The sequence below is a fragment of the Nerophis ophidion genome, linkage group LG24 (assembly GCF_033978795.1).
Source record: "Nerophis ophidion isolate RoL-2023_Sa linkage group LG24, RoL_Noph_v1.0, whole genome shotgun sequence".
In the NCBI taxonomy this organism is placed as follows: domain Eukaryota; kingdom Metazoa; phylum Chordata; class Actinopteri; order Syngnathiformes; family Syngnathidae; genus Nerophis; species Nerophis ophidion.
The window spans coordinates 20,129,036-20,153,667 of NC_084634.1; the positions used below are offsets into that span (position 1 = coordinate 20,129,036).

Genomic DNA, 24,632 nt, shown 5'->3' on the forward strand with positions numbered 1-24,632 from the left:
TAATAACTACATGTTTAGTGTATTAATATTAAATATTTTTAGTTTATTAAAATTAAATACATGTTTTTGTATTATTAAATACATGTTTAGTGTATAAATATTTAATACATGTTTACTGTATTAATATTAAATACATTTTTAGTGTATAAATATCAAATACATGTTTAGTGTATTAATATTAAATATTTTTAGTTTATTAAAATTAAATACATGTTTTTGTATTAATACTAAATACATGTTTAGTGTATAAATGTTAAATACATGTTTAGTTTATAAATAATAACTACATGTTTAGTGTATAAATATTAAATACATGTTTAGTGTATTAATATTAAATATATGTTTAGTTTATTAAAATTAAATACAAGTTTTTGTATTAATATTAAATACATGTTTAGTGTATAAATGTTAAATACATGTTTAGTGTATTAATATTAAATATATGTTTAGTTTATTAAAATTAAATACATGTTTTTGTATTAATATTAAATACATGTTTAGTGTACAGATGTTAAATACATGTTTACTGTATAAATATTAAATATATGTTTATTTTATTAAAATCAAATACATGTTTTTGTATTAATATTAAATACATGTTTAGTGTATTAATATTAAATACATGTTTAGTGTATAAATATTTAATACATGTTTACTGTATTAATATTAAATACATTTTTAGTGTATAAATAATAACTACATGTTTAGTGTATTAATATTAAATATTTTTAGTTTATTAAAATTAAATACATGTTTTTGTATTATTAAATACATGTTTAGTGTATAAATATTTAATACATGTTTACTGTATTAATATTAAATACATTTTTAGTGTATAAATATCAAATACATGTTTAGTGTATTAATATTAAATATTTTTAGTTTATTAAAATTAAATACATGTTTTTGTATTAATACTAAATACATGTTTAGTGTATAAATATTAAAAACATGTTTAGTGTATAAATGTTAAATACATGTTTAGTGTGTAAATATTAAAAACATGTTTAGTGTATAAATATAAAATACATGTTTAGTGTATTCATATTAAATACTTGTTTAGTGTATTAATATTAAATATCCTGCCTTCCTTAAGCACACTTGTACACGAAGGCAGTAAGTTCAACACCTTCCGCTCATCAAAACTCTGAACACCAGGTTGACTGATGGAGGCCAGGTTTATTGACAATTGAAAGGGTGAAACTGTAGGACACAAACATTGTAAATGCCTGAATTAAATGAACTTAATAATGTCATATCACAGACCACAGACTATTAAGTATTCCATTTGAATTAAATCTAAGTTTAACTTTGTCACACTTTACCGTATGTATGGTTATAATTATTAAATACAAGTGACAAATGAGCATTCTGCTGTTTACCGGTAAATTGTCTTAAGTAACAGTACAACAAACGTCCACTAGATGGAGGCAGATGACAACAAATGAAAGTTAGCTGACGTGAACAAGTGATGAAATCAGAGATCGTCTAACATAGTTAAACACACACATTTCACAGCTAAGTATGATTCATTGTGTACTATAAACATTAAAGATAGGTACATACCAACGATGCCATGAACAGCATAAGGTGTAATAGTTGTTTGCTGAGAAACACGAGGAGTGAAGTGGAGTTGTGCACACCAGTTTGAAATGTTTCCGGAATCTAAACACGTGACCTACCTACGCGTTTCTTATAGGTACAGCTCACTTAGCAGAACCAATTGAAATGACTTAGCAATAAACATACACTAAATAGAGTAATCTTAATAACTGGGGCAGAACATTAAATATATGTTTAGTTTATTAAAATTAAATACATGTTTTTGTATTAATATTAAATACATGTTTAGTGTATTAATATTAAAACAAGTTTAGTGTAAAAATATTAAATACATGTTTAGTGTATTAATATTAAATACATATTTAGTGTATTAATATTAAATATATGTTTAGTTTATTAAAATTAAATACATGTTTTTGTATTAATATTAAATACAAGTTTAGTGTAAAAATATTAAATACATGTTTAGTGTATTAATATTAAATATATGTTTAGTTTATTAAAATTAAATACATGTTTTTGTATTAATATTAAATACATATTAAGTGTAAGAATAATAACTATATGTTTATTGAATGAATACTAGATACATGTTTAGTGTATAAATATTTAAAAATGTTTACTGTATTAATATTAAATACATGTTTAGTGTATAAATAATAACTACATGTTTAGTGTATAAATATTAAATACATGTTTAGTGTATTAATATTAAATACATTTTTAGTGTATAAAAGTTAAATACAGGTTTAGTGTATAAATATTAAATATATGTTTAGTTTATTAAAATTAAATACATGTTTTTGTATTAATATTAAATATATGTTTAGTGTATTAATATTAAATACATGTTTAGTGTATTAATATTAAAACAAGTTTAGTGTAAAAATATTAAATACATGTTTAGTGTATTAATATTAAATATATGTTTAGTTTATTAAAATTAAATACATGTTTTTGTATTAATATTAAATACATATTAAGTGTAAGAATAATAACTATATGTTTATTGAATGAATATTAAATACATGTTTAGTGTATAAATATTTAATACATGTTTACTGTATTAATATTAAATACATGTTTAGTGTATAAATAATAACTACATGTTTAGCGTATGAATATTAAATATATGTTTAGTGTATTAATATTAAATACATGTTTAGTGTATAAATATTAAATACATGTTTAGTGTATTAATATTAAATATGTTTAGTTTATTAAAATTAAATACATGTTTTTGTATTAATATTAAATACATGTTTAGTGTATTAATATTAAAACATGTTTAGTGTATAAATGTTAAATACATGTTTAGTGTATAAATATTAAATACATGTTTAGTGTATTAATATTAAATATATGTTTAGTTTATTAAAATTAAATACATGTTTTTGTATTAATATTAAATATATGTTTAGTGTATTAATATTAAATACATGTTTAGTGTATAAATGTTAAATACATGTTTAGTGTATTAATATTAAATACATGTTTAGTGTATCAATATTAAATATGTTTAGTTTATTAAAATTAAATACATGTTTAGTGTATTAATATTAAATACATGTTTAGTGTATAAATATAAGTGTATGAGAAACCAAAGTTATGTAAAAAAACAATAAAAGAAACAATAAAAAAAGGAAAAAGAGAGAGAGAGAGACGGAGAGGACCGGACTTATTAAGAGGGAACGTGCGCCCTCCTGTGGACTTCTGCCGCAACTGCACACATAAAGAAATTCATTATTTCCAAGTGTGCCTTATTTAGAGGATAATAAATACATGTTTACTGTATGAATATTAAATATATGATTAGTACAAGATTACATATACGTTTAGTATATGATTATTAAATACATGTTCAGTGTATTAATATTAAATACATGTTTAGTGTATGAAAATTAAATACATGTTTAGTGTATAAATATTAAATGCATGTTTAGTGTATGAATATTAAATACATGTTTAATGTATGAATATTAAATACATGTTTAGTGTATGAATATTAAATACATGTTTAGTGTAGTAATATTAAATACATGTTTGGTGTATGAATATTAAATACATGTTTGGTGTATAAATATTAAATACACTTTTAGTGTATAAATATTAAATACACGTTTAGTGTGAAAATATTAAATACATTTTTAGTGTATTAATATTAAATATATGTTTAGTTTATTAAAATTAAATACATGTTTTTGTATTAATATTAAATACATATTAAGTGTAAGAATAATAACTACATGTTTATTGAATGAATATTAAATACATGTTTAGTGTGTAAATATTAAATACATGTTTAGTGTATAAATATCAAATACATGTTTAGTGTATGAAAATTAAATACATGTTTAGTGTATTAATATTAAATACATGTTTAGTGTATAAATGTTAAAAACATGTTTAGTGTATGAATATTAAATACATGTTTAGTGTATAAATAATAACTACATGTTTAGTGTATGAATATTAAATATATGTTTAGTTTATTAAAATTAAATACATGTTTTTGTATTAATATTGAATACATGTTTAGTGTGTTAATATTAAATACATGTTTAGTGTATCGGGCCGTTTTGGACTGATAGACGCGGGCGTGCTAAACATGCTAACTAGCATGGGGATACATCGGCGGCTACATCCAGCGGCCTGTGAAGCAGGGGAGTCTAGTAGCAGCGGGGGCCGTCTACGGAGCAGACGCCAGCGGTGTGATCGGAAACGCGGATGTCAAGCGGGGCTAAAAACAAAGCAGAACGCTAATCCCCACAGAACACCACTTCCCTCCATCCTGAAGACGGATTTAGATGGAAAATGCGAGACTACTGGTCTGGGTAAGGAGTCAGTTAAATTAGAACAAGTTTTTTCTGCTTTGAGTGTTTCAGAGTTGGACATGTGTTTTACTGAGGTGGCTAACTATGATGCGTGCAGTTTATCAAAGCAACAAACAAACAATCGGAAAATCCCCGTTACTGAGGTGGCTAACCATGATGCGTGCAGTTTATCAAAGCAACAATCAAACAATCGGAACATTCCCGTCGTATCAATTCCTAGATATGGTCGTAATTATACTAAATGCACTGGGCATAATAAACACAACATTATTAATATTGCTACTACGGATAATTTGATCAAAAATTCCCTAAAACAGCCCACTACCTATAATATAGGTTTTTTAAACATAAGATCATTGTCTCCCAAAACGTTGTTAGTTAATGATATTATCAGAGACAACAATCTTAACGTCATCGGTCTCAGCGAAACCTGGCTTAAACCAAACGACTTTTTTGCGCTAAATGAGGCATGTCCTCCTAACTTTACACATGCGCATATTGCCCGTCCGCTTAAAAGGGGTGGGGGGGTCGCACTAATATACAACGAAAACTTTAACCTTAGTCCTAACATAAATAATAAATATAAATCGTTTGAGGTGCTTACTATGAGGTCTGTCACACCGCTGCCTCTACACCTGGCTGTTATCTACCGCCCCCCAGGGCCTTATTCGGACTTTATTAATGAATTCTCAGGGTTTGTTGCTGATCTAGTGACACACGCCGATAATATAATCATAATGGGGGACTTTAATATCCATATGAATACCCCATCGGACCCACCGTGCGTAGCACTCCAGACTGTAATTGATAGCTGTGGTCTCACACAAATAATAAATGAACCCACGCATCGCAACGGTAATACGATAGACCTAGTGCTTGTCAGGGGTATCACCGTCTCCAAAGTTACGATACTCCCGTATACTAAAGTATTGTCCGATCATTACCTTATAAAATTCGAGGTTCAGACGCATGTTCGTCAAACTAATAATAATAATAACTGCTATAGCAGCCGCAACATTAATACAGCCACAACGACAACTTTAACGACGCCCTGCGCGAAACCATTGATAACATAGCACCGCTAAAGTTAAAAAAGGCTCCAAAAAAGCGCACCCCGTGGTTTACAGAAGAAACTAGAGCTCAGAAATTATTATGCAGAAAGCTGGAACGCAAATGGCGCACGACTAAACTTGAGGTGCACCATCAAGCATGGAGTGATGGTTTAATAACTTATAAACGCATGCTTACCTTAGCTAAAGCTAATTATTACTCAAATCTCATTCACCGTAATAAAAACGATCCTAAATTTTTGTTTAGTACGGTAGCATCGCTAACACAACAAGGGACTCCTTCCAGTAGCTCCACCCACTCAGCTGATGACTTTATGCAATTCTTTAGTAAGAAAATTGAAGTCATTAGAAAGGAGATTAAAGACAATGCGTCCCAGCTACAACGGGGTTCTATTAACACTGACACGATTGTATATACGGCAGATACTGCCCTCCAAAATACTTTCTCTCGTTTTGAGGAAATAACATTAGAGGAATTGTTACAACGTGTAAATGGAATAAAACAAACAACATGTTTACTTGACCCTCTTCCTGGGAAACTGATCAAGGAGCTCTTTGTATTATTAGGTCCATCAGTGCTAAATATTATAAACTTATCACTTTCCTCGGGCACTGTTCCCCTAGCATTCAAAAAAGCGGTTATTCATCCTCTTCTTAAAAGACCTAACCTCGATCCTGACCTCATGGTAAACTACCGACCGGTGTCTCACCTTCCCTTTATTTCAAAAATCCTCGAAAAAATTGTTGCGGAGCAGTTAAATGAACACTTAGCGTCTAACAATCTATGTGAAACCTTTCAATCCGGTTTCAGGGCAAATCACTCCACGGAGACAGCCCTCGCAAAAATGACTAATGATCTATTGCTAACGATGGATTCTGATGCGTCATCTATGTTGCTGCTCCTCGATCTTAGCGCTGCTTTCGATACCGTCGATCATAATATTTTATTAGAACGTATCAAAACACGAATCGGTATGTCAGACTTAGCCCTGTCTTGGTTTAACTCTTATCTTACTGATAGGATGCAGTGTGTCTCCCATAACAATGTGACCTCGGACTACGTTAAGGTAACGTGTGGAGTTCCCCAGGGTTCGGTCCTTGGCCCTGCACTCTTCAGCATCTACATGCTGCCGCTAGGTGACATCATACGCAAATACGGTATTAGCTTTCACTGTTATGCTGATGACACCCAACTCTACATGCCCCTAAAGCTGACCAACACGCCGGACTGTAGTCAGCTGGAGGCGTGTCTTAATGAAATTAAACAATGGATGTCCGCTAACTTTTTGCAACTCAACGCCAAAAAAACGGAAATGCTGATTATCGGTCCTGCTAGACACCGAACTCTATTTAATAATACAACTCTAACATTTGACAACCAAACAATTAAACAAGGTGACACGGTAAAGAATCTGGGTATTATCTTCGACCCAACTCTCTCCTTTGAGCCACACATTAAAAGCGTTACTAAAACGGCCTTCTTTCATCTCCGCAATATCGCTAAAATTCGCTCCATTTTGTCCACTAAAGACGCCGAGATCATTATCCATGCGTTTGTTACGTCTCGCCTCGACTACTGTAACGTATTATTTTCGGGTCTCCCCATGTCTAGCATTAAAAGATTACAGTTGGTACAAAATGCGGCTGCTAGACTTTTGACAAGAACAAGAAAGTTTGATCACATTACGCCTGTACTGTATATACCTTTATATACATATATACATACATATATACCTATACTGTATATACCTTTATATACATATATACATACATATATACCTATACTGTATATACCTTTATATACATATATACATACATATATACCTATACTGTATATACCTTTATATACATATATACATACATATATACCTATACTGGCTCACCTGCACTGGCTTCCTGTGCACTTAAGATGTGACTTTAAGGTTTTACTACTTACGTATAAAATACTACACGGTCTAGCTCCATCCTATCTTGCCGATTGTATTGTACCATATGTCCCGGCAAGAAATCTGCGTTCAAAGGACTCCGGCTTGTTAGTGATTCCCAAAGCCCAAAAAAAGTCTGCGGGCTATAGAGCATTTTCCGTTCGGGCTCCAGTACTCTGGAATGCCCTCCCGGTAACAGTTCGAGATGCCACCTCAGTAGAAGCATTTAAGTCTCACCTTAAAACTCATTTGTATACTCTAGCCTTTAAATAGACCTCCTTTTTAGACCAGTTGATCTGCTGTTTCTTTTCTTTTTCTTCTATGTCCCACTCTCCCCTGTGGAGGGGGTCCGGTCCGATCCGGTGGCCATGTACTGCTTGCCTGTGTATCGGCTGGGGACATCTCTGCGCTGCTGATCCGCCTCCGCTTGGGATGGTTTCCTGGTGGCTCCGCTGTGAACGGGACTCTCGCTGCTGTGTTGGACCCGTTTTGGACTGGACTCTTGCGACTGTGTTGGATCCATTGTGGATTGAACTTTCACAGTATCATGTTAGACCCGCTCGACAGCCATTGCTTTCCTCCTCTCCAAGGTTCTCATAGTCATTATTGTCACCGACGTCCCACTGGGTCATTATTGTCACCGATGTCCCACTGGGTCATTATTGTCACCGATGTCCCACTGGGTGTGAGTTTTCCTTGCCCTTATGTGGGCCTACCGAGGATGTCGTGGTGGTTTGTGCAGCCCTTTGAGACACTAGTGATTTAGGGCTATATAAGTAGACATTGATTGATTGATTGATTAATATTAAATACATGTTTAGTGTATAAATGTTAAATACATGTTTAATGTATTAATATTAAATATATGATTAGTTTATTAAAATTAAATACATGTTTTTGTATTAATATTAAAAACATGTTTAGTGTATGAATATTAAATACATGTTTAGTGTATTAATATTAAATACATGTTTAGTGTATAAATATTAAATACATGTTTAGTGTATTAATATTAAATACATGTTTAGTGTATTCATGTTAAATACTTGTTTAATGTATTAATATTAAATATATGATTAGTTTATTAAAATTAAATACATGTTTTTGTATTAATATTAAAAACATGTTTAGTGTATTAATATTAAAAACACGTTTAGTGTATGAATATTAAATACATGTTTAGTTTAAGAATATTAAATACATGTTTAGTGTATTAATATTAAATACATATTTAGTGTATTAATATTAAATACATATTTAGTGTATTAATATTAAATATGTGTTTACTTTATTAAAATGAAATACATGTTTTTGTATTAATATTAAATACATGTTTAGTGTATGAATATTAAATACATGTTTAGTATATGATTATTAAATACATGTTCAGTGTATTAATATTAAATACATGTTTAGTGTATGAATATTAAATATATGTTTAGTGTATGAATATTAAATACATGTTTAGTGTATAAATATTAAATACATGTTTAGTGTATAAATATTAAATACATGTTTAGTGTATAAATATTAAATACATGTTTAGTGTATAAATATTAAATACATGTTTAGTGTATTAATATTAAATACATGTTTAGTGTATAAATATAAGTGTATGAGAAACCAAACTTATGTAAAAAAACAATAAAAGAAACAATAAAAAAAGGAAAAAGAGAGAGAGAGAGACGGAGAGGACCGGACTTATTAAGAGGGAACGTGCGCCCTCCTGTGGACTTCTGCAGCAACTGCACGCATAAAGAAATTCATTATTTCCAAGTGTGCCTTATTTAGAGGATAATAAATACATGTTTACTGTATGAATATTAAATATATGATTAGTATATGATTACATATACGTTTAGTATATGATTATTAAATACATGTTCAGTGTATGAATATTAAATACATGTTTAGTGTATAAATATTAAATACATGTTTAATGTATGAATATTAAATACATGTTTAGTGTATTAATATTAAATACATGTTTAGTTTATGAATATTAAATACATGTTTAGTGTATGAATATTAAATACATGTTTAGTGTATAAATATTAAATACATGTTTAATGTATGAATATTAAATACATGTTTAGTGTATTAATATTAAATACATGTTTAGTTTATGAATATTAAATACATGTTTAGTTTATGAATATTAAATACATGTTTAGTGTATGAATATTAAATACATGTTTAGTGTATAAATATTAAATACATGTTTAATGTATGAATATTAAATACATGTTTAGTGTATAAATATTAAATACATCTTTCGTGTATGAATATTAAATACATGTTAAGTGTATAAATATCAAATACATATTTTGTGTATTAATATTAAATTGATGTTTAGTGTATTAATATTAAATATGTTTAGTTTATTAAAATTAAATACATGTTTTTGTATTAATATTAAATACATGTTTAGTGTATAAATATTAAAAACATGTTTAGTGTATAAATGTTAAATACATGTTTAGTGTATTAATATTAAATAAATGTTTAGTTTACTAAAATTAAATACATGTTTTTGTATTAATATTAAATACATATTAAGTGTAAGAATAATAACTATATGTTTATTGAATGAATATTAAATACATGTTTAGTGTATAAATATTAAATACATGTTTACTGTATTAATATTAAATACATGTTTAGTGTATAAATAATAACTACATGTTTAGCGTATGAATATTAAATACATGTTTAGTGTATAAATATTAAATACATGTTTAGTGTATTAATATTAAATATATGTTTAGTTTATTAAAATTAAATACATGTTTTTGTATTAATATTAAATACATATTAAGTGTAAGAATAATAACTATATGTTTATTGAATGAATATTAAATACATGTTTAGTGTATAAATATTTAATACATGTTTACTGTATTAATATTAAATATATGTTTGGTTTATTAAAAATTAAATACATGTTTTTGTATTAATATTAAATACATGTTTAGTGTATAAATATTAAATATATGTTTAGTGTAATAATATTAAATATATGTTTAGTTTATTAAAATTAAATACACGTTTTTGTATTAATATTAAATACATGTTTAGTGTATTCATATTAAATACATTTTTAGTGTATTAATATTAAATATATGTTTAGTTTATTAAAATTAAATACATGTTTTTGTATTAATATCAAATACATGTTTAGTGTATTAATATTAAAAACATGTTTAGTGTATAAATGTTAAATACATGTTTAGTGTATAAATATTAAATACATGTTTAGTGTATTAATATTAAATATATGTTTAGTTTATTAAAAATTAAATACATGTTTTTGTATTAATATTAAATACATGTTTAGTGTACAAATGTTAAATACATGTTTAGTGTATAAATATTAAATACATGTTTAGTGTATTAATATTAAATATATGTTTAGTTTATTAAAAATTAAATACATGTTTTTGTATTAATATTAAATACATGTTTCGTGTATGAATATTAAATACATGTTTTGTGTATAAATATTAAATACATGTTTAGTGTATTAATATTAAATACATGTTTAGTGTATTAGTATTAAATACATGTTTAGTGTATAAATAATAAATACATGTTTCGTGTATGAATATTAAATACATGTTTTGTGTATAAATATTAAATACATGTTTAGTGTATTAATATTAAATACATGTTTAGTGTACAAATGTTAAATACATGTTTAGTGTATAAATATTAAATACATGTTTAGTGTATAAATAATAAATACATGTTTCGTGTATGAATATTAAATACATGTTTTGTGTATAAATATTAAATACATGTTTAGTGTATTAATATTAAATACATGTTTAGTGTATTAGTATTAAATACATGTTTAGTGTATAAATATTAAATACATGTTTATTTCATGAATATTAAATACATGTTTAGTGTATAAATATAAGTGTATGAGAAACCAAACTTATGTAAAAAAAATAAAAGAAACAAAAAAAAAAAGGAAAAAGAGAGAGAGAGACGGAGAGGACCGGACTTATTAAGAGGGAACGTGCGCCCTCCTGTGGACTTCTGCCGCAACTGCACTTATAAAGAAATTCATTATTTCCAAGTGTGCCTTATTTAGAGGATAATAAATACATGTTTACTGTATGAATATTAAATATATGATTAGTATATAATTACATATACGTTTGGTATATGATTATTAAATACATGTTCAGTGTATTAATATTAAATACATGTTTAGTGTATGAATATTAAATACATGTTTAGTGTATAAATATTAAATACATGTTTAGTGTATGAATATTAAATACATGTTTAGTGTATAAATATTAAATACATGTTTAGTGTATTAATATTAAATATATGTTTAGTTTATTAAACTTAAATACATGTTTTTTGTATTAATATTAAATACATGTTTAGTGTATGAATATTAAATACACGTTAAGTGTATGAATATCAAATACATGTTTAGATTATGAATATTAAATGCATGTTTATTGGATAAATAAAATATACATATTTAGTGTACTAATATTAAATACATGTTTAGTGTATCAATGTATTTTATTTCGGCAATCTTCACATAAAACAAAGAACAACAACAAGAAAAGAAAAAAAACACACAAAAAAACACTCATTTGTGCAATGATTGAGCCGAAAGGGTGTAGGTTGAAGCAACGCTTATATAAACCTAGCCCATCACAACAAGAACAAGGTTCAAAATGTATAAAATCTAAAACATGCTTCACTTATATAACTTTTTTTTAAACAATATATAAGCAACATATATGTAGCACACGTCTCATATACACAGTTTAACATTCAAATCAAACATAAACATTTTAATATAACCTATATGTATAATTATGAAATCATAAATTGTATTTATATACATATCATATATTATTGTCTTTCTAAAACAATGTTTGCCCTTCTTTCTTATATTTACTAATGATAAATGATTTAAAAAGCTTTTTAAACTGGTTTACGTTGGTGCTGTGTTTTATTTCATCCTTTAAACAGTTCCATATTTTAACCCCTGCTATTGTTACACGCATTCGTTTCTGCGTTGTTCTACAATATTGGATCTTAAAAAGTAGTTCTCCTCTTAAATTATAATTCCCTTGTCTCTGTAAAAATCTTCTCTGTAACCCTGTTGGAAGTGAATGTTTACTTGCTTTATAAATCATTTGGGCAGTCTTGAGTTGGATGAGATCTGGTAGTTTTAAATCAAATGTTTTTATGCATAATCCATTAGTGTGTTGTCGGGGTCCTGTGTTATGTATCAGTCTGATGGCCCTTTTTTGCATTATGAATAGTGGTTGGATGTTCGTCCTGTATGTATTTCCCCAAACTTCTAGACAGTAACTCAAATATGGTAAAACAAGTGTACAATAAAGAGTGTGTAATGTTTTTTGATGAAGAATGTGCCTTGTTTTACCCAGGACAGCAATACTTCTGGCCAACTTCCCTTTGATGTATGTAATGTGTGACTTCCAGCAGATCCTGTGGTCCAAGATCACACCCAAAAATTTGATTTTGTTTACTCTTTCTATACTAACATTGTCTTTATATAATTTTACATCTATATCATTTGTCGTATTTCCAAATAACATAAAGTTAGTTTTATTTAGGTTTAATGATAATTTATTAGCATCAAACCTTTTTTTTAGTTTACACATCTCCATGGTGACGGTCCTCAGGAGCTGCTGCAAGTCCACATCAGAACAGAGTACATTGGTGTCATCCGCAAATAACACATATTTAAGGTTTTCAGTTACTTTACAAATATCATTTATATACATGATGAACATCTTGGGCCCTAAGACTGACCCCTGTGGTACCCCACATTTAATATTTAACCAACATGATTTTTTTGGTGATATCTGTACAAACTGCTTTCTATCAGATAAATAACTTTTTATCCATTCCAGAACAATACCCCTAAAACCATATTTTCCCATTTTTCTAATAAGAATACTATGGTCTACTGTATCAAAAGCCTTCTTAAGATCTAAGAATACTCCTATTGTATATTTATTTTTATCAATACTATCAGTTATTTCTTCAATTAAATCTGTTAATGCTTGTGCTGTTGATGGAATATTCCTGAAACCATACTGCCTATCTGTTAATAATTCATTTTTTTCTACAAAGCCATCGAATCTATTTATAAATATTTGTTCTAATATTTTGGAGAACTGTGGTAATATTGAGATTGGTCTGTAGTTTGTGAATAAGTGTCCGTCTCCCGCTTTGTGAATAGGAACAACTTTTGCAATTTTCATTAGTTGAGGAAATACTCCCATTTCAAATGAAAGGTTAAATAGATACGCTAATGGAGCACTAATTCCATCTATCACATACTTTAAAGTTTGCATGTCTATATCATCCACATCTTCGCTTGTTTTGTTCTTAAAACTTTTAACTATGTCCCTGATTTCTCTTTCTACTACTGGTTTTAAAAACATTGTTTTAGGGTTTGGGTTGATATAATCTGCTGCATCTATTTTTGTCCCTTCTACCTTTATCTCTTCTGCTAGTTTCGGTCCAATATTTATAACATAATCATTAAATGTATTTACTATCAGCTCCTTATCCTTAATCATGTTGTTATTTTCCATAAAGTATGGTGGGTATTGATTATCATCATTTTTATTTCTAATAATACCATTTCATATTTTCCATACACCTCTTATATTATTCTTGTTATATTCCAGTTTATTTATATAATAATCTTTTTTTACACATTCTGATTATATTGATTAGTTTATTTTTATATTTTTTATATTTATTTTCATTTACTAAAGTTCTATTTTTTATAAATTCCTTATATAAAATATTCTTTTTTTTACAGGCATTTTGGAGTCCTTTAGTCATCCACGGTTTAAACTCGCCGTACTTTGACTTCCTTTTATAATTTACTACTGGACAATTTCCATCATATAGTATTTTAAATGTGTTTAAGAATTCTTCATAAGCTGTATTAACTTCTTTTTTATCATAAATAGTATTCCAATTTTGCTTTTGTAGTTCATTCTTGAATTTGTTGAGCGTTTTCTCTGTTATGATTCTTTTATAGACAGTTTCACATTCATTCCTGATTTTAATTTTACTGGCACAGTTGTAGACCACAAAGACTGGGAGATGATCACTTATATCATTTATCAAGATTCCACATATTAGGTTGTCATCCAATATATTGGTAAATATATTGTCAATTAGGGTGGCACTATGTGATGTGATTCTTGTTGCTTTATTTATCAAAGATATCAAACTCATACTGTGCATTGTGTCTATAAATTCAGCTGTTTCTCTATTGCTACTTGTATGTATTAAGTCAATGTTAAAGTCTCCACTAATAAATATTTCTTTGTTATTCAGTTTATAAAATAATCCTTCCATAGCTTTGGTGAAGGTTTCTATTTTGGATCCCGGAGTTCTATATATAAAACTAACTAGGATATTTTTTCTTCCTTCTCTTATAATCTCTACCGTTATACATTCCATTACTTGTTCAATGATAGATGTCATATTTTCAACTTTAATAAAGTTTATATTTTTATCAATATAGAGTGCTACTCCTCCTCCCTTTTTATCTATTCTATCCAAATGCACAAATTCATATCCATTCAGACCAAAATCTACACTTATTTCTTGAGTTATCCAAGTTTCTGATATTGCTATATAATGCTAAAATGTTTTACAAATTGACTTAAATATTCCTTTATATGGTGAAAGTTTGCAGACAGACTTCTACTATTAATATGTATAATTGTTAATTGGTGACTTAATTGTATACTGTCATTATATTGTTCATCTGTATAATATTTGCAATTCATTGCTATGCCATTGAAGACAGTTTTTTCAGGGTCTATCGTTTTCAAACATAGTGCAAAGTTCATATTTCACTCATTCATTTGCTGTTATATTAACATTCAATTACCAAGTTGGCAACATGATTTCTGGTTTCATCATTTGTACTTTTCAAGCTCCCCCATTTCTCTGATTACTAGAACCTTTGCTTCTTCAGGCGTGCCCTGTAGTTTTATCCAGACTTTGCAATTCCGTGTCCACGTGGACTGAATTTTCCCTTGTTTCTTTAGGGCCCTAGCCTGTCTTGCTATGTCCGAGTTTTTATTTTGTTAAGTGCTCATTAATGTACACTGCCGTACCTCTTAACTTTTTAGACTGTCTCAAAAGATCAGTTTTTACTTTCCTGTTCGTAAACCTTATAATAATTGCTTGTTTTGCCAAGTTATCCCTTCGAGGGAGGGTATGACAGGCAGGGATAGCATTACTGTCTATCTCAATGTTCTTAGACTGAAAAAACTGCAGGACCTGTTGCTCCAGGTTTTCTAGCTCCGTCGTGGACTCATCCCCACCATTCTGTTCACCTGCAGTTGCTCGAGCATATGAGCGGTGTTTGGTGTTCAAGCCACTGACAATCACATCATCCATTCTTGTGTATTGTTCAAGTTCATCAACACGTCTTTCCAATATTTTAATTGATTTGTCTTTTTCTACAATTATTTTTTTTAGCTCTCTAACTTCCTCCACTAGTTGACTAAGTGCAGTTTGTTGTTTTGCCACTCTGGACAACTCTTCAGACATAAAGTTAAGCGAGAGTTTTATTTCTTCCAGCTCGTCAACCTGTGCCTTCCTAGGAGGCATTGTTACTGTTGGTAACTTTAGAATTAGATGCCAGCAACACGTGACAAATAAGTTGGGAAAGGTGGAAATAAATACTGATTAAGTGGAGGAATGCTCATCAAAAACTTATTTGGAACATCCCACAGGTGTGCAGGCTAATTGGGAACAGGTAGGTGCCATGATTTGGTATAAAAGCAGCTTCCATGAAATGTTAGGTAATTCACAAACAAGGATGGGGCGAGGGTCACCAATTTGTAAGCAAATTGTCGAACAGTTTTAGAACAACATTTCTCAATGAGCTATTGCAAGAAATTTAGGGACTTTACCATCTACGGTCCGTAAAATCATCAAAAGGTTCAGAGAATCTGGAGAAATCACTGCACGTAAGCGATGATATTATGGACCTTTGATCCCTCAGGCGGTACTGCATCAAAAACCGACATCACTGTGTAAAGGATATCGCCACATGAGCTCAGGAACACTTCATAAAACCACTGTCAGTAACTACAGTCGGTTGCTACATCTGTAAGTGCAAGTTAAAGTTAAGTTAAAAAGTTAAAGTACCAATGATTGTCAGACACACACTAGATGTGGTGAAATTTGTCCTCTGCATTTGACCCACCCCCTTGATCACCTCCTAGGAAGTGATGGGATCAGTGGGCAGCAGCGGTGCTGCGCCCGGGAATCATTTATGGTGATTTAACCCCCAATTCCGACCCTTGATGCTGAGCGCCAAGCAGGGAGGCAATGGGTCCCATTTTTTTTATAGTCTTTGGTACGACTCGGCCGGGGTTTGAACTCACAACGTAACGATCTCAGGGCGGACACTCTAACCACTAGGCCACTGACTCTACTTTGCAAAGCAAAACCCATTTATCAATAACACCAAGGAATGCCGCCAGCGTCGCTGGGCCCGAGCTCATTTGAGATGGACTGATGCAAAGTGGAAAAGTGTTCTGTGGTCTGACGAGTCCACATTTCAAATTATATTTGGAAACTGTGGATGTGGTGTCCTCCGGAAAAAAGAGGAAAATAACCATCCGGATTGTTATTGGCGCAAAGTTGAAAAGCCGATCTTAGCGCTGCTTTCGATACCGTCGATCATAATATTTTATTAGAACGTATCAAAACACGAATTGGTATGTCAGACTTAGCCCTGTCTTGGTTTAACTCTTATCTTACTGATAGGATGCAGTGTGTCTCCCATAACAATGTGACCTCGGACTACGTTAAGGTAACGTGTGGAGTTCCCCAGGGTTCGGTCCTTGGCCCTGCACTCTTCAGCATCTACATGCTGCCGCTAGGTGACATCATACGCAAATACGGTATTAGCTTTCACTGTTATGCTGATGACACCCAACTCTACATGCCCCTAAAGCTGACCAACACGCCGGATTGTAGTCAGCTGGAGGCTTGTCTTAATGAAATTAAACAATGGATGTCCGCTAACTTTTTGCAACTCAACGCCAAAAAAACGGAAATGCTGATTATCGGTCCTGCTAGACACCGAACTCTATTTAAAAATACAACTCTAACATTTGACAACCAAACAATTAAACAAGGCGACACGGTAAAGAATCTGGGTATTATCTTCGACCCAACTCTCTCCTTTGAGGCACACATTAAAAGCGTTACTAAAACGGCCTTCTTTCATCTCCGTAATATCGCTAAAATTCGCTCCATTCTGTCCACTAAAGATGCTGAGATCATTATCCATGCGTTTGTTACGTCTCGCCTCGACTACTGTAACGTATTATTTTCGGGTCTCCCCATGTCTAGCATTAAAAGATTACAGTTGGTACAAAATGCGGCTGCTAGACTTTTGACAAGAACAAGAAAGTTTGATCACATTACGCCTGTACTGTATATACCTTTATATACATATATACATACATATATACCTATACTGTATATACCTTTATATACATATATACATACATATATACCTATACTGTATATACCTTTATATACATATATACATATATATATACCTGTACTGGCACACCTGCACTGGCTTCCTGTGCACTTAAGATGTGACTTTAAGGTTTTACTACTTACGTATAAAATACTACACGGTCTAGCTCCATCCTATCTTGCCGATTGTATTGTACCATATGTCCCGGCAAGAAATCTGCGTTCAAAGGACTCCGGCTTATTAGTGATTCCCAAAGCCCCAAAAAAGTCTGCGGGCTATAGAGCGTTTTCCGTTCGGGCTCCAGTACTCTGGAATGCCCTCCCGGTAACAGTTCGAGATGCCACCTCAGTAGAAGCATTTAAGTCTCACCTTAAAACTCATTTGTATACTCTAGCCTTTAAATAAACTCCCTTTTAAGACCAGTTGATCTGCCGTTTTTCTTTTTCTTCTATTTCCCACTCTCCCTTGTGGAGGGGGTCCGGTCCGATCCGGTGGCCATGTACTGCTTGCCTGTGTATCGGCTGGGGACATCTCTGCGCTGCTGATCCGCCTCCGTTTGGGATGGTTTCCTGCTGGCTCCGCTGTGAACGGGACTCTCGCTGCTGTGTTGGATCCGCTTTGGACTGGACTCTCGCGACTGTGTTGGATCCATTGTGGATTGAACTTTCACAGTATCATGTTAGACCCGCTCGACATCCATTGCTTTCCTCCTCTCTAAGGTTCTCATAGTCATTATTGTCACCGACGTCCCACTGGGTCATTATTGTCACCGACGTCCCACTGGGTGTGAGTTTTCCTTGCCCTTATGTGGGCCTACCGAGGATGTCGTGGTGGTTTGTGCAGCCCTTTGAGACACTAGTGATTTAGGTCTATATAAGTAAACATTGATTGATTGATTGATTGAAATATCTTGTCTTTGTAGCATATTCAACTAAATATGGGTTGAAAAGGATTTGCAAATCATTGTATTCCGTTTATATTTACATCTCACACAATTTCCTAACTCATATGGAAACGGGGTTTGTATATTAAATAAAAAAACGTAAATTTTGTCGGGAGGACGACGCAAAGACGTCAGCCACGCGGGGCGCCATCTTGGAACAAAGTCATTGTTAAAATAATATGCCTTATCTTTTTTGAGTTCAGTGATTATTGACTATCAATCAATCAATGTTTATTTATATAGCCCCAAATCACAAATGTCTCAAAGGACTGCACAAATCATTACGACTACAACATCCTCGGAAGAACCCACAAAAGGGCAAGGAAAACTCACACCCAGTGGGCAGGGGGAATTCACATCCAGTGGGACGCCAGTGACAATGCTGACTATGAGAAACCTTGGAGAGGACCTCAGATGTGGGCTACCCCCCCCCCCCGAGCGGGTCCAACATTATACTGTGAAAGTTCAATCCATAGTGGCTCCAACACAGCCGCGAGAGTTCAGTCCAAAGCGGATCCAAGACAGCAGCGAGAGTACCGTCCACAGGAGACCATCTCAAGCGGAGGCGGGTCAGCAGCGTAGAGATGTCCCCAATCGATACAGGCGAGCGGTCCATCCTGGGTCCCGACGAGCGGTCCATCCTGGGTCTCGACTCTGGACAGCCAGTACTTCATCCATGGTCATCGGACCGGACCCCCTCCACAAGGGAGGGGGGGACATAGGAGAAAGAAAAGAAGCGGCAGATCAACTGGTCTAAAAAGGAGGTCTATTTAAAGGCCAGAGTATACAGATGAGTTTTAAGGTGAGACTTAAATGCTTCTACTGAGGTAGCATCCCAAACTGTTACCGGGAGGGCATTCCAGAGTACTGGAGCCCAAACGGAAAACGCTCTATAGCCCGCAGACTTTTTTTGGGCTCTAGGAATCACTAATAAGCCGGAGTCTTTTGAACGCAGATTTCTTGCCGGGACATATGGTACAATACAATCAGCAAGATAGGCTGGAGCTAGACCGTGTAGTATTTTATACGTAATTAATAAAACCTTAAAGTCACATCTTAAGTGCACAGGAAGCCAGTGCAGGTGAGCCAGTATAGGTATATATGTATGTATATATGTATATAAAGGTATATACAGTAGAGGCGTAATGTGATCAAACTTTCTTGTTCTTGTCAAAAGTCTAGCAGCCGCATTTTGTACCAACTGTAATCTTTAAATGCTAGACATGGGGAGACCCGAAAATAATACGTTACAGTAATCGAGACGAGACGTAACAAACGCATGGATAATGATCTTGGCGTCTTTAGTGGACAAAATGGAGCGAATTTTAGCGATATTACGTAGATGAAAGAAGGCCGTTTTCTTAACGCTTTTAATGTGTGACTCAAAGGAGAGAGTTTGGTCGAAAATAATACCCAGATTTTTTACAGAGTCACCTTGTTTTATTATTTGGTTGTCAAATGTTAAAGTTGTATTATTAAATGGAGGTCGGTGTCTAGCAGGACCGATAATCAGCATTTCCGTTTTTTTGGCGTTAAGTTGCAAAAAGTTAGCGGACATCCATTGTTTAATTTCATTAAGACACGCCTCCAACTGACTACAGTCCGGCGTGTTGGTCAGCTTTAGGGGCATGTAGAGTTGGGTGTCATCAGCATAGCAGTGAAAGCTAATACCGTATTTGCGTATGACGTCACCTAGCGGCAGCATGTAGATGCTGAAGAGTACAGGGCCAAGGACCGAACCCTGGGGAACTCCACACGTTACCTTAACATAGTCCGAGGTCACACTGTTATGGGAGACGCACTGCATCCTATCAGTAAGATAAGAGTTAAACCAAGACAGGGCTGAGTCTGACATACCAATTCGTGTTTTGATACGCTCTAATAAAATATTATGATCGACGGTATCGAAAGCAGCGCTAAGATCGAGGACCAGCAACATAGATGACGCATCAGAGTCCATCGTTAGCAATAGATCATTAGTCAATTTTGCGAGGGCTGTCTCAGTCGAGTGATTTGCCCTGAAACCGGATTGAAAGGTTTCACATAGATTGTTAAACGCTAAGTGTTCATTTAGCTGCTCTGCAACAATTTTTTCGAGGATTTTCGAAATAAAGGGAAGGTGAGACACCGGTCGGTAGTTTACCATGAGGTCAGAATCGAGGTTAGGTCTTTTAAGGAGAGGATGAATAACCGCTTTTTTGAATGCTAGGGGAACAGTGCCCGAGGAAAGTGATAAGTTTATAATATTTAGCACTGATGGACCTAATAATACAAAGAGCTCCTTGATCAGTTTCCCAGGAAGTGGGTCAAGTAAACATGTTGTTTGTTTTATTCCATTTACACGTTGTAACAATTCTTCTAATGTTATTTCATCAAAACGAGAGAAACTATTTTGGATATTTGCTGTATCCGCCGTATATACAGTCGTATCTGTGTTACTATAACCCAGTTGTAGCTGGGACGCATTGTCTTTAATCTCCTTTCTAATAAGTTCAATTTTCTTATTAAAGAACTTCATAAAGTCATCTGCCGAATGGGTGGAGCTACTGGAAGGAGTCCCTTGTTGGGTTAGCGATGCTACTGTACTAAACAAAAATTTTGGATCGTTTTAATTAATGCGGATGAGATTTGAGTAATAATTAGTTTTAGCTAAGGTAAGCATGCGTTTATAAGTTATTAAACTATCACTCCAGGCTTGATGGTGCACCTCAAGTTTAGTCGTGCGCCATTTGCGTTCCAGCTTTCTACATAATAATTTCTGAGCTCTAGTTTCTTCAGTAAACCATGGCGTACGCCTTTTTGGAGCCTTTTTTAACTTCAGCGGTGCTATACTATCAATGATTTCGCGCAGGGCGTCGTTAAAGTTGTTAGTGAGGTTATCAATAGAGCCCACATACTTTGGGAATGGTGCCATTACCGAGGGCAGTAGGTCAGCAAGAGTCGTCATTGTGGCAGCATTAATGTTGCGGCTGCTATAGCAGTTTTTATTATTATTAGCTTGCCGAACATGAGTCTGAACTTCGAATTTTATAAGGTAATGATCGGACATTACTTTAGTATACGGGAGTATCATAACTTTGGAAACGGTTATACCTCTGACAAGCACTAGGTCTATCGTATTACCGCTGCGATGCGTCGGTTCATTTATTATTTGTGTAAGACCACAGCTATCAATTATAGTCTGGAGCGCCACGCACGGTGGGTCCGATGGGGTATTCATATGGATATTAAAGTCCCCCATTATAATTATATTATCGGCGTGCGTCACTAGATCAGCAACAAACTCTGAGAATTCACTAATAAAGTCCGAATATGGCCCTGGGGGGCGGTAGATAACGGCCAGACACAGAGGCAGAGGTGTGGCAGACTTCATAGAAAGCACCTCAAAAGATTTATATTTATTATTTAAGTTAGGACTAAAGTTAAAGTTTTCGTTGTATATTAGTGCGAACCCCTCCCCCCCCTCCCCTTTTAAGGGGACGGGCAATATGCGCATTCGTATAGTTAGGAGGGGATGCCTCATTTATCGCAAAAAAGTCGTCTGGTTTAAGCCAGGTTTCGCTAAGACCGATGACGTTAAGGTTGTTGTCTCTAATGACCTCATTAACTAATAACGTTTTGGGAGACAAAGATCTGATGTTTAGAAAGCCCATATTATAGGTAGTGGGCTGTTTTAAGGAGTTGTTGATAAAATTATCCGTAGTAGCAATATTAATAATGTTGCGTTTATTATGCGCAGTGTACTTAAAATAATTACGATCATATCTAGGAATTGATATGACGGGAATTTTCAGATTGTCTACTTGGTGCTGCGATAAACTGAACGCATCATAATTTGCCACCTCAGTAGAACGCATGTCTAACTCTGACGTAGTCATAGACACAGCAGAAAAAACATTTTGTGAGTTGTGTATTATTCTAAGAAAATTGCTATGTGTACAGGGATCATCCAGCCTGGCGCTGGCTAGTTCTAGCTTAACTGACTCCATACCCAGGCTAGCAGGCTCTGTAATTGCCTGTGACCGGGCTTGCTCTAGTGCAGTTAGTCAAATGTGGCTCAATGCGAAGTCTATGTTCCGAGACAAGAGGATAGCGCCTTCCTGGTTAGGGTGAAGGCCGTCTCTCCTCAGCAAGCCAGGTTTGCCCCAGAAAGAGGGCCAATTATCAATAAACGTAAATCCCTGTTGTCTGCAGAAGCTATCCAGCCACCTGTTAAGAGAGACTAATCTGCTATATCTCTCATCGTTGCCTCTCCCAGGCAGGGGGCCAGAGACAATTACTCGATGCCTGGACATCTTTCTGGCGAGATTACAAGCCCTGGCTATGTTTCTCTTTGTAATCTCTGATTGTCTCATCCTAACGTCATTGGAGCCAACGTGTATTACTATATTCGCATAACTAGTGGTGCGGTTAGCCTGCCGTACGTGTTTACTAGACCTGTTGCGAGTTAGCTCCCTAAGATTAGCTTCAATGTCAGGTGCTCTGCCCCCGGGAATACACTTAATTGTGGCTGGTTTGCTAAGCTTTATGTTTCGGGTGATGGAGTCCCCTATGACTAAAGTGTGGTGCCCGGTAGACTGGGGTGTAGGACTAGCTAAAGGGCTAAATCTATTATGCGTCTCAACCGGTACACCGTAGCTTGTAGGCCGCTTAGGGCTGCTACAAGCTGGGCTAGTTAGCTCGCTACAGCTAACGCTAGCAGATGTGTCCGCTACATCTAAAGTTACGAAATTACACTGCTCTAACTGGCGGACACGGCTCTCTAGCAAAGCCAACCTATCCATGAGTAAAGTGCACGAAGCGCAGGAAGCCATACTCACAGAAACTTTCCGTCGCCGAGTGGAGTGCCAGCTGTCTTCGGGAAGTGGTGGTCACGGTGGCGGGGGAGAAGCTTCCTTCAGACCGGCGCTGCCTTTCTCCGCTAGCCTCGTTAGCTTAGCAGCTAGCTAGCTGAGGGCGGAGTGGTGAGACAGAGATCGGGTGATTTGCAAGTTAAATTGAACTATTAAATATGTTCGAGAAGTTGTAAATAAAGCTGCAAAACAGTTAAAATCACACAGATAGAACGATACTTAGCTTTTTTGCAACAAGAGCAGTCAGCGGGCAGTCATTCACGTTGACCCGGAACCGGAAGTGTTAAATACAAAGGTTGTGAGTTCAATCCCCTAGACTAGATTATTACTTTGGGAAGTTGAGAGAAGAAGAGTTGTGGTCTTGTGAGAATTGTCTGGTTTGTCCATCCTAGGCCACCGTAGGTCACGTGCGGTGCATCACCAGACCTGCTAATGTTAGCCAAGTTAGCTGCTCATGCGTGTTGGAGTGGAGACGTTTGGGCCCCCAGACCGGCTTTATTTTAGCAGAATTGAGGCAGCGCTTTTTTACGCTTTGGGACCAAACGAACAAAAGAAGACCTTTTGTATGCCGTTTGAGAGCCGCAGCCGGAGAAAATAAACACACAGTGTATCCATGACTGCAAAGTTCATTGACCGTTTGTGTGATTGATTGACTAATGTTTTAATACCTCTGGACATTGACTTGAAATATTTCTGTCAATCACACAAACATGCTTGTGGGGGAGTTTTCTGTGTCTACGTACCTTCCACACATGCGTACACCCACCGGAGTGACATTTGTCCAAGTTGCACCATCCCCACATTTTTCAACCTATTCAAACCATTCCAACATCAACACATTCCACTCATCCTGGACCTTCAAACTCACACTTTCCCAAGTTCCAAACCAAAT

General features: G+C 33.6%; 2 protein-coding genes across 2 annotated transcripts in view; both read right to left on the reverse strand.

Moving 5' to 3' along the window:
- Positions 1 to 24,632, reverse strand: part of LOC133542085 (gastrula zinc finger protein XlCGF57.1-like) — a 266,842-nt gene that overhangs the window by 195,069 nt on the left and 47,141 nt on the right. The gene's annotated exons all lie outside the window — the stretch shown is intronic.
- LOC133542095 (uncharacterized) overlaps positions 21,256 to 24,632 on the reverse strand; it is a 132,462-nt gene continuing 129,085 nt past the window's right edge. The window contains exon 2 of the mRNA XM_061885940.1: positions 21,256 to 23,837. Coding sequence (XP_061741924.1) covers positions 21,496 to 22,410 — 915 coding nt within the window. The 5' untranslated portion in view covers positions 22,411 to 23,837 and the 3' untranslated portion in view covers positions 21,256 to 21,495. The remainder of the gene's footprint in view (positions 23,838 to 24,632) is intronic.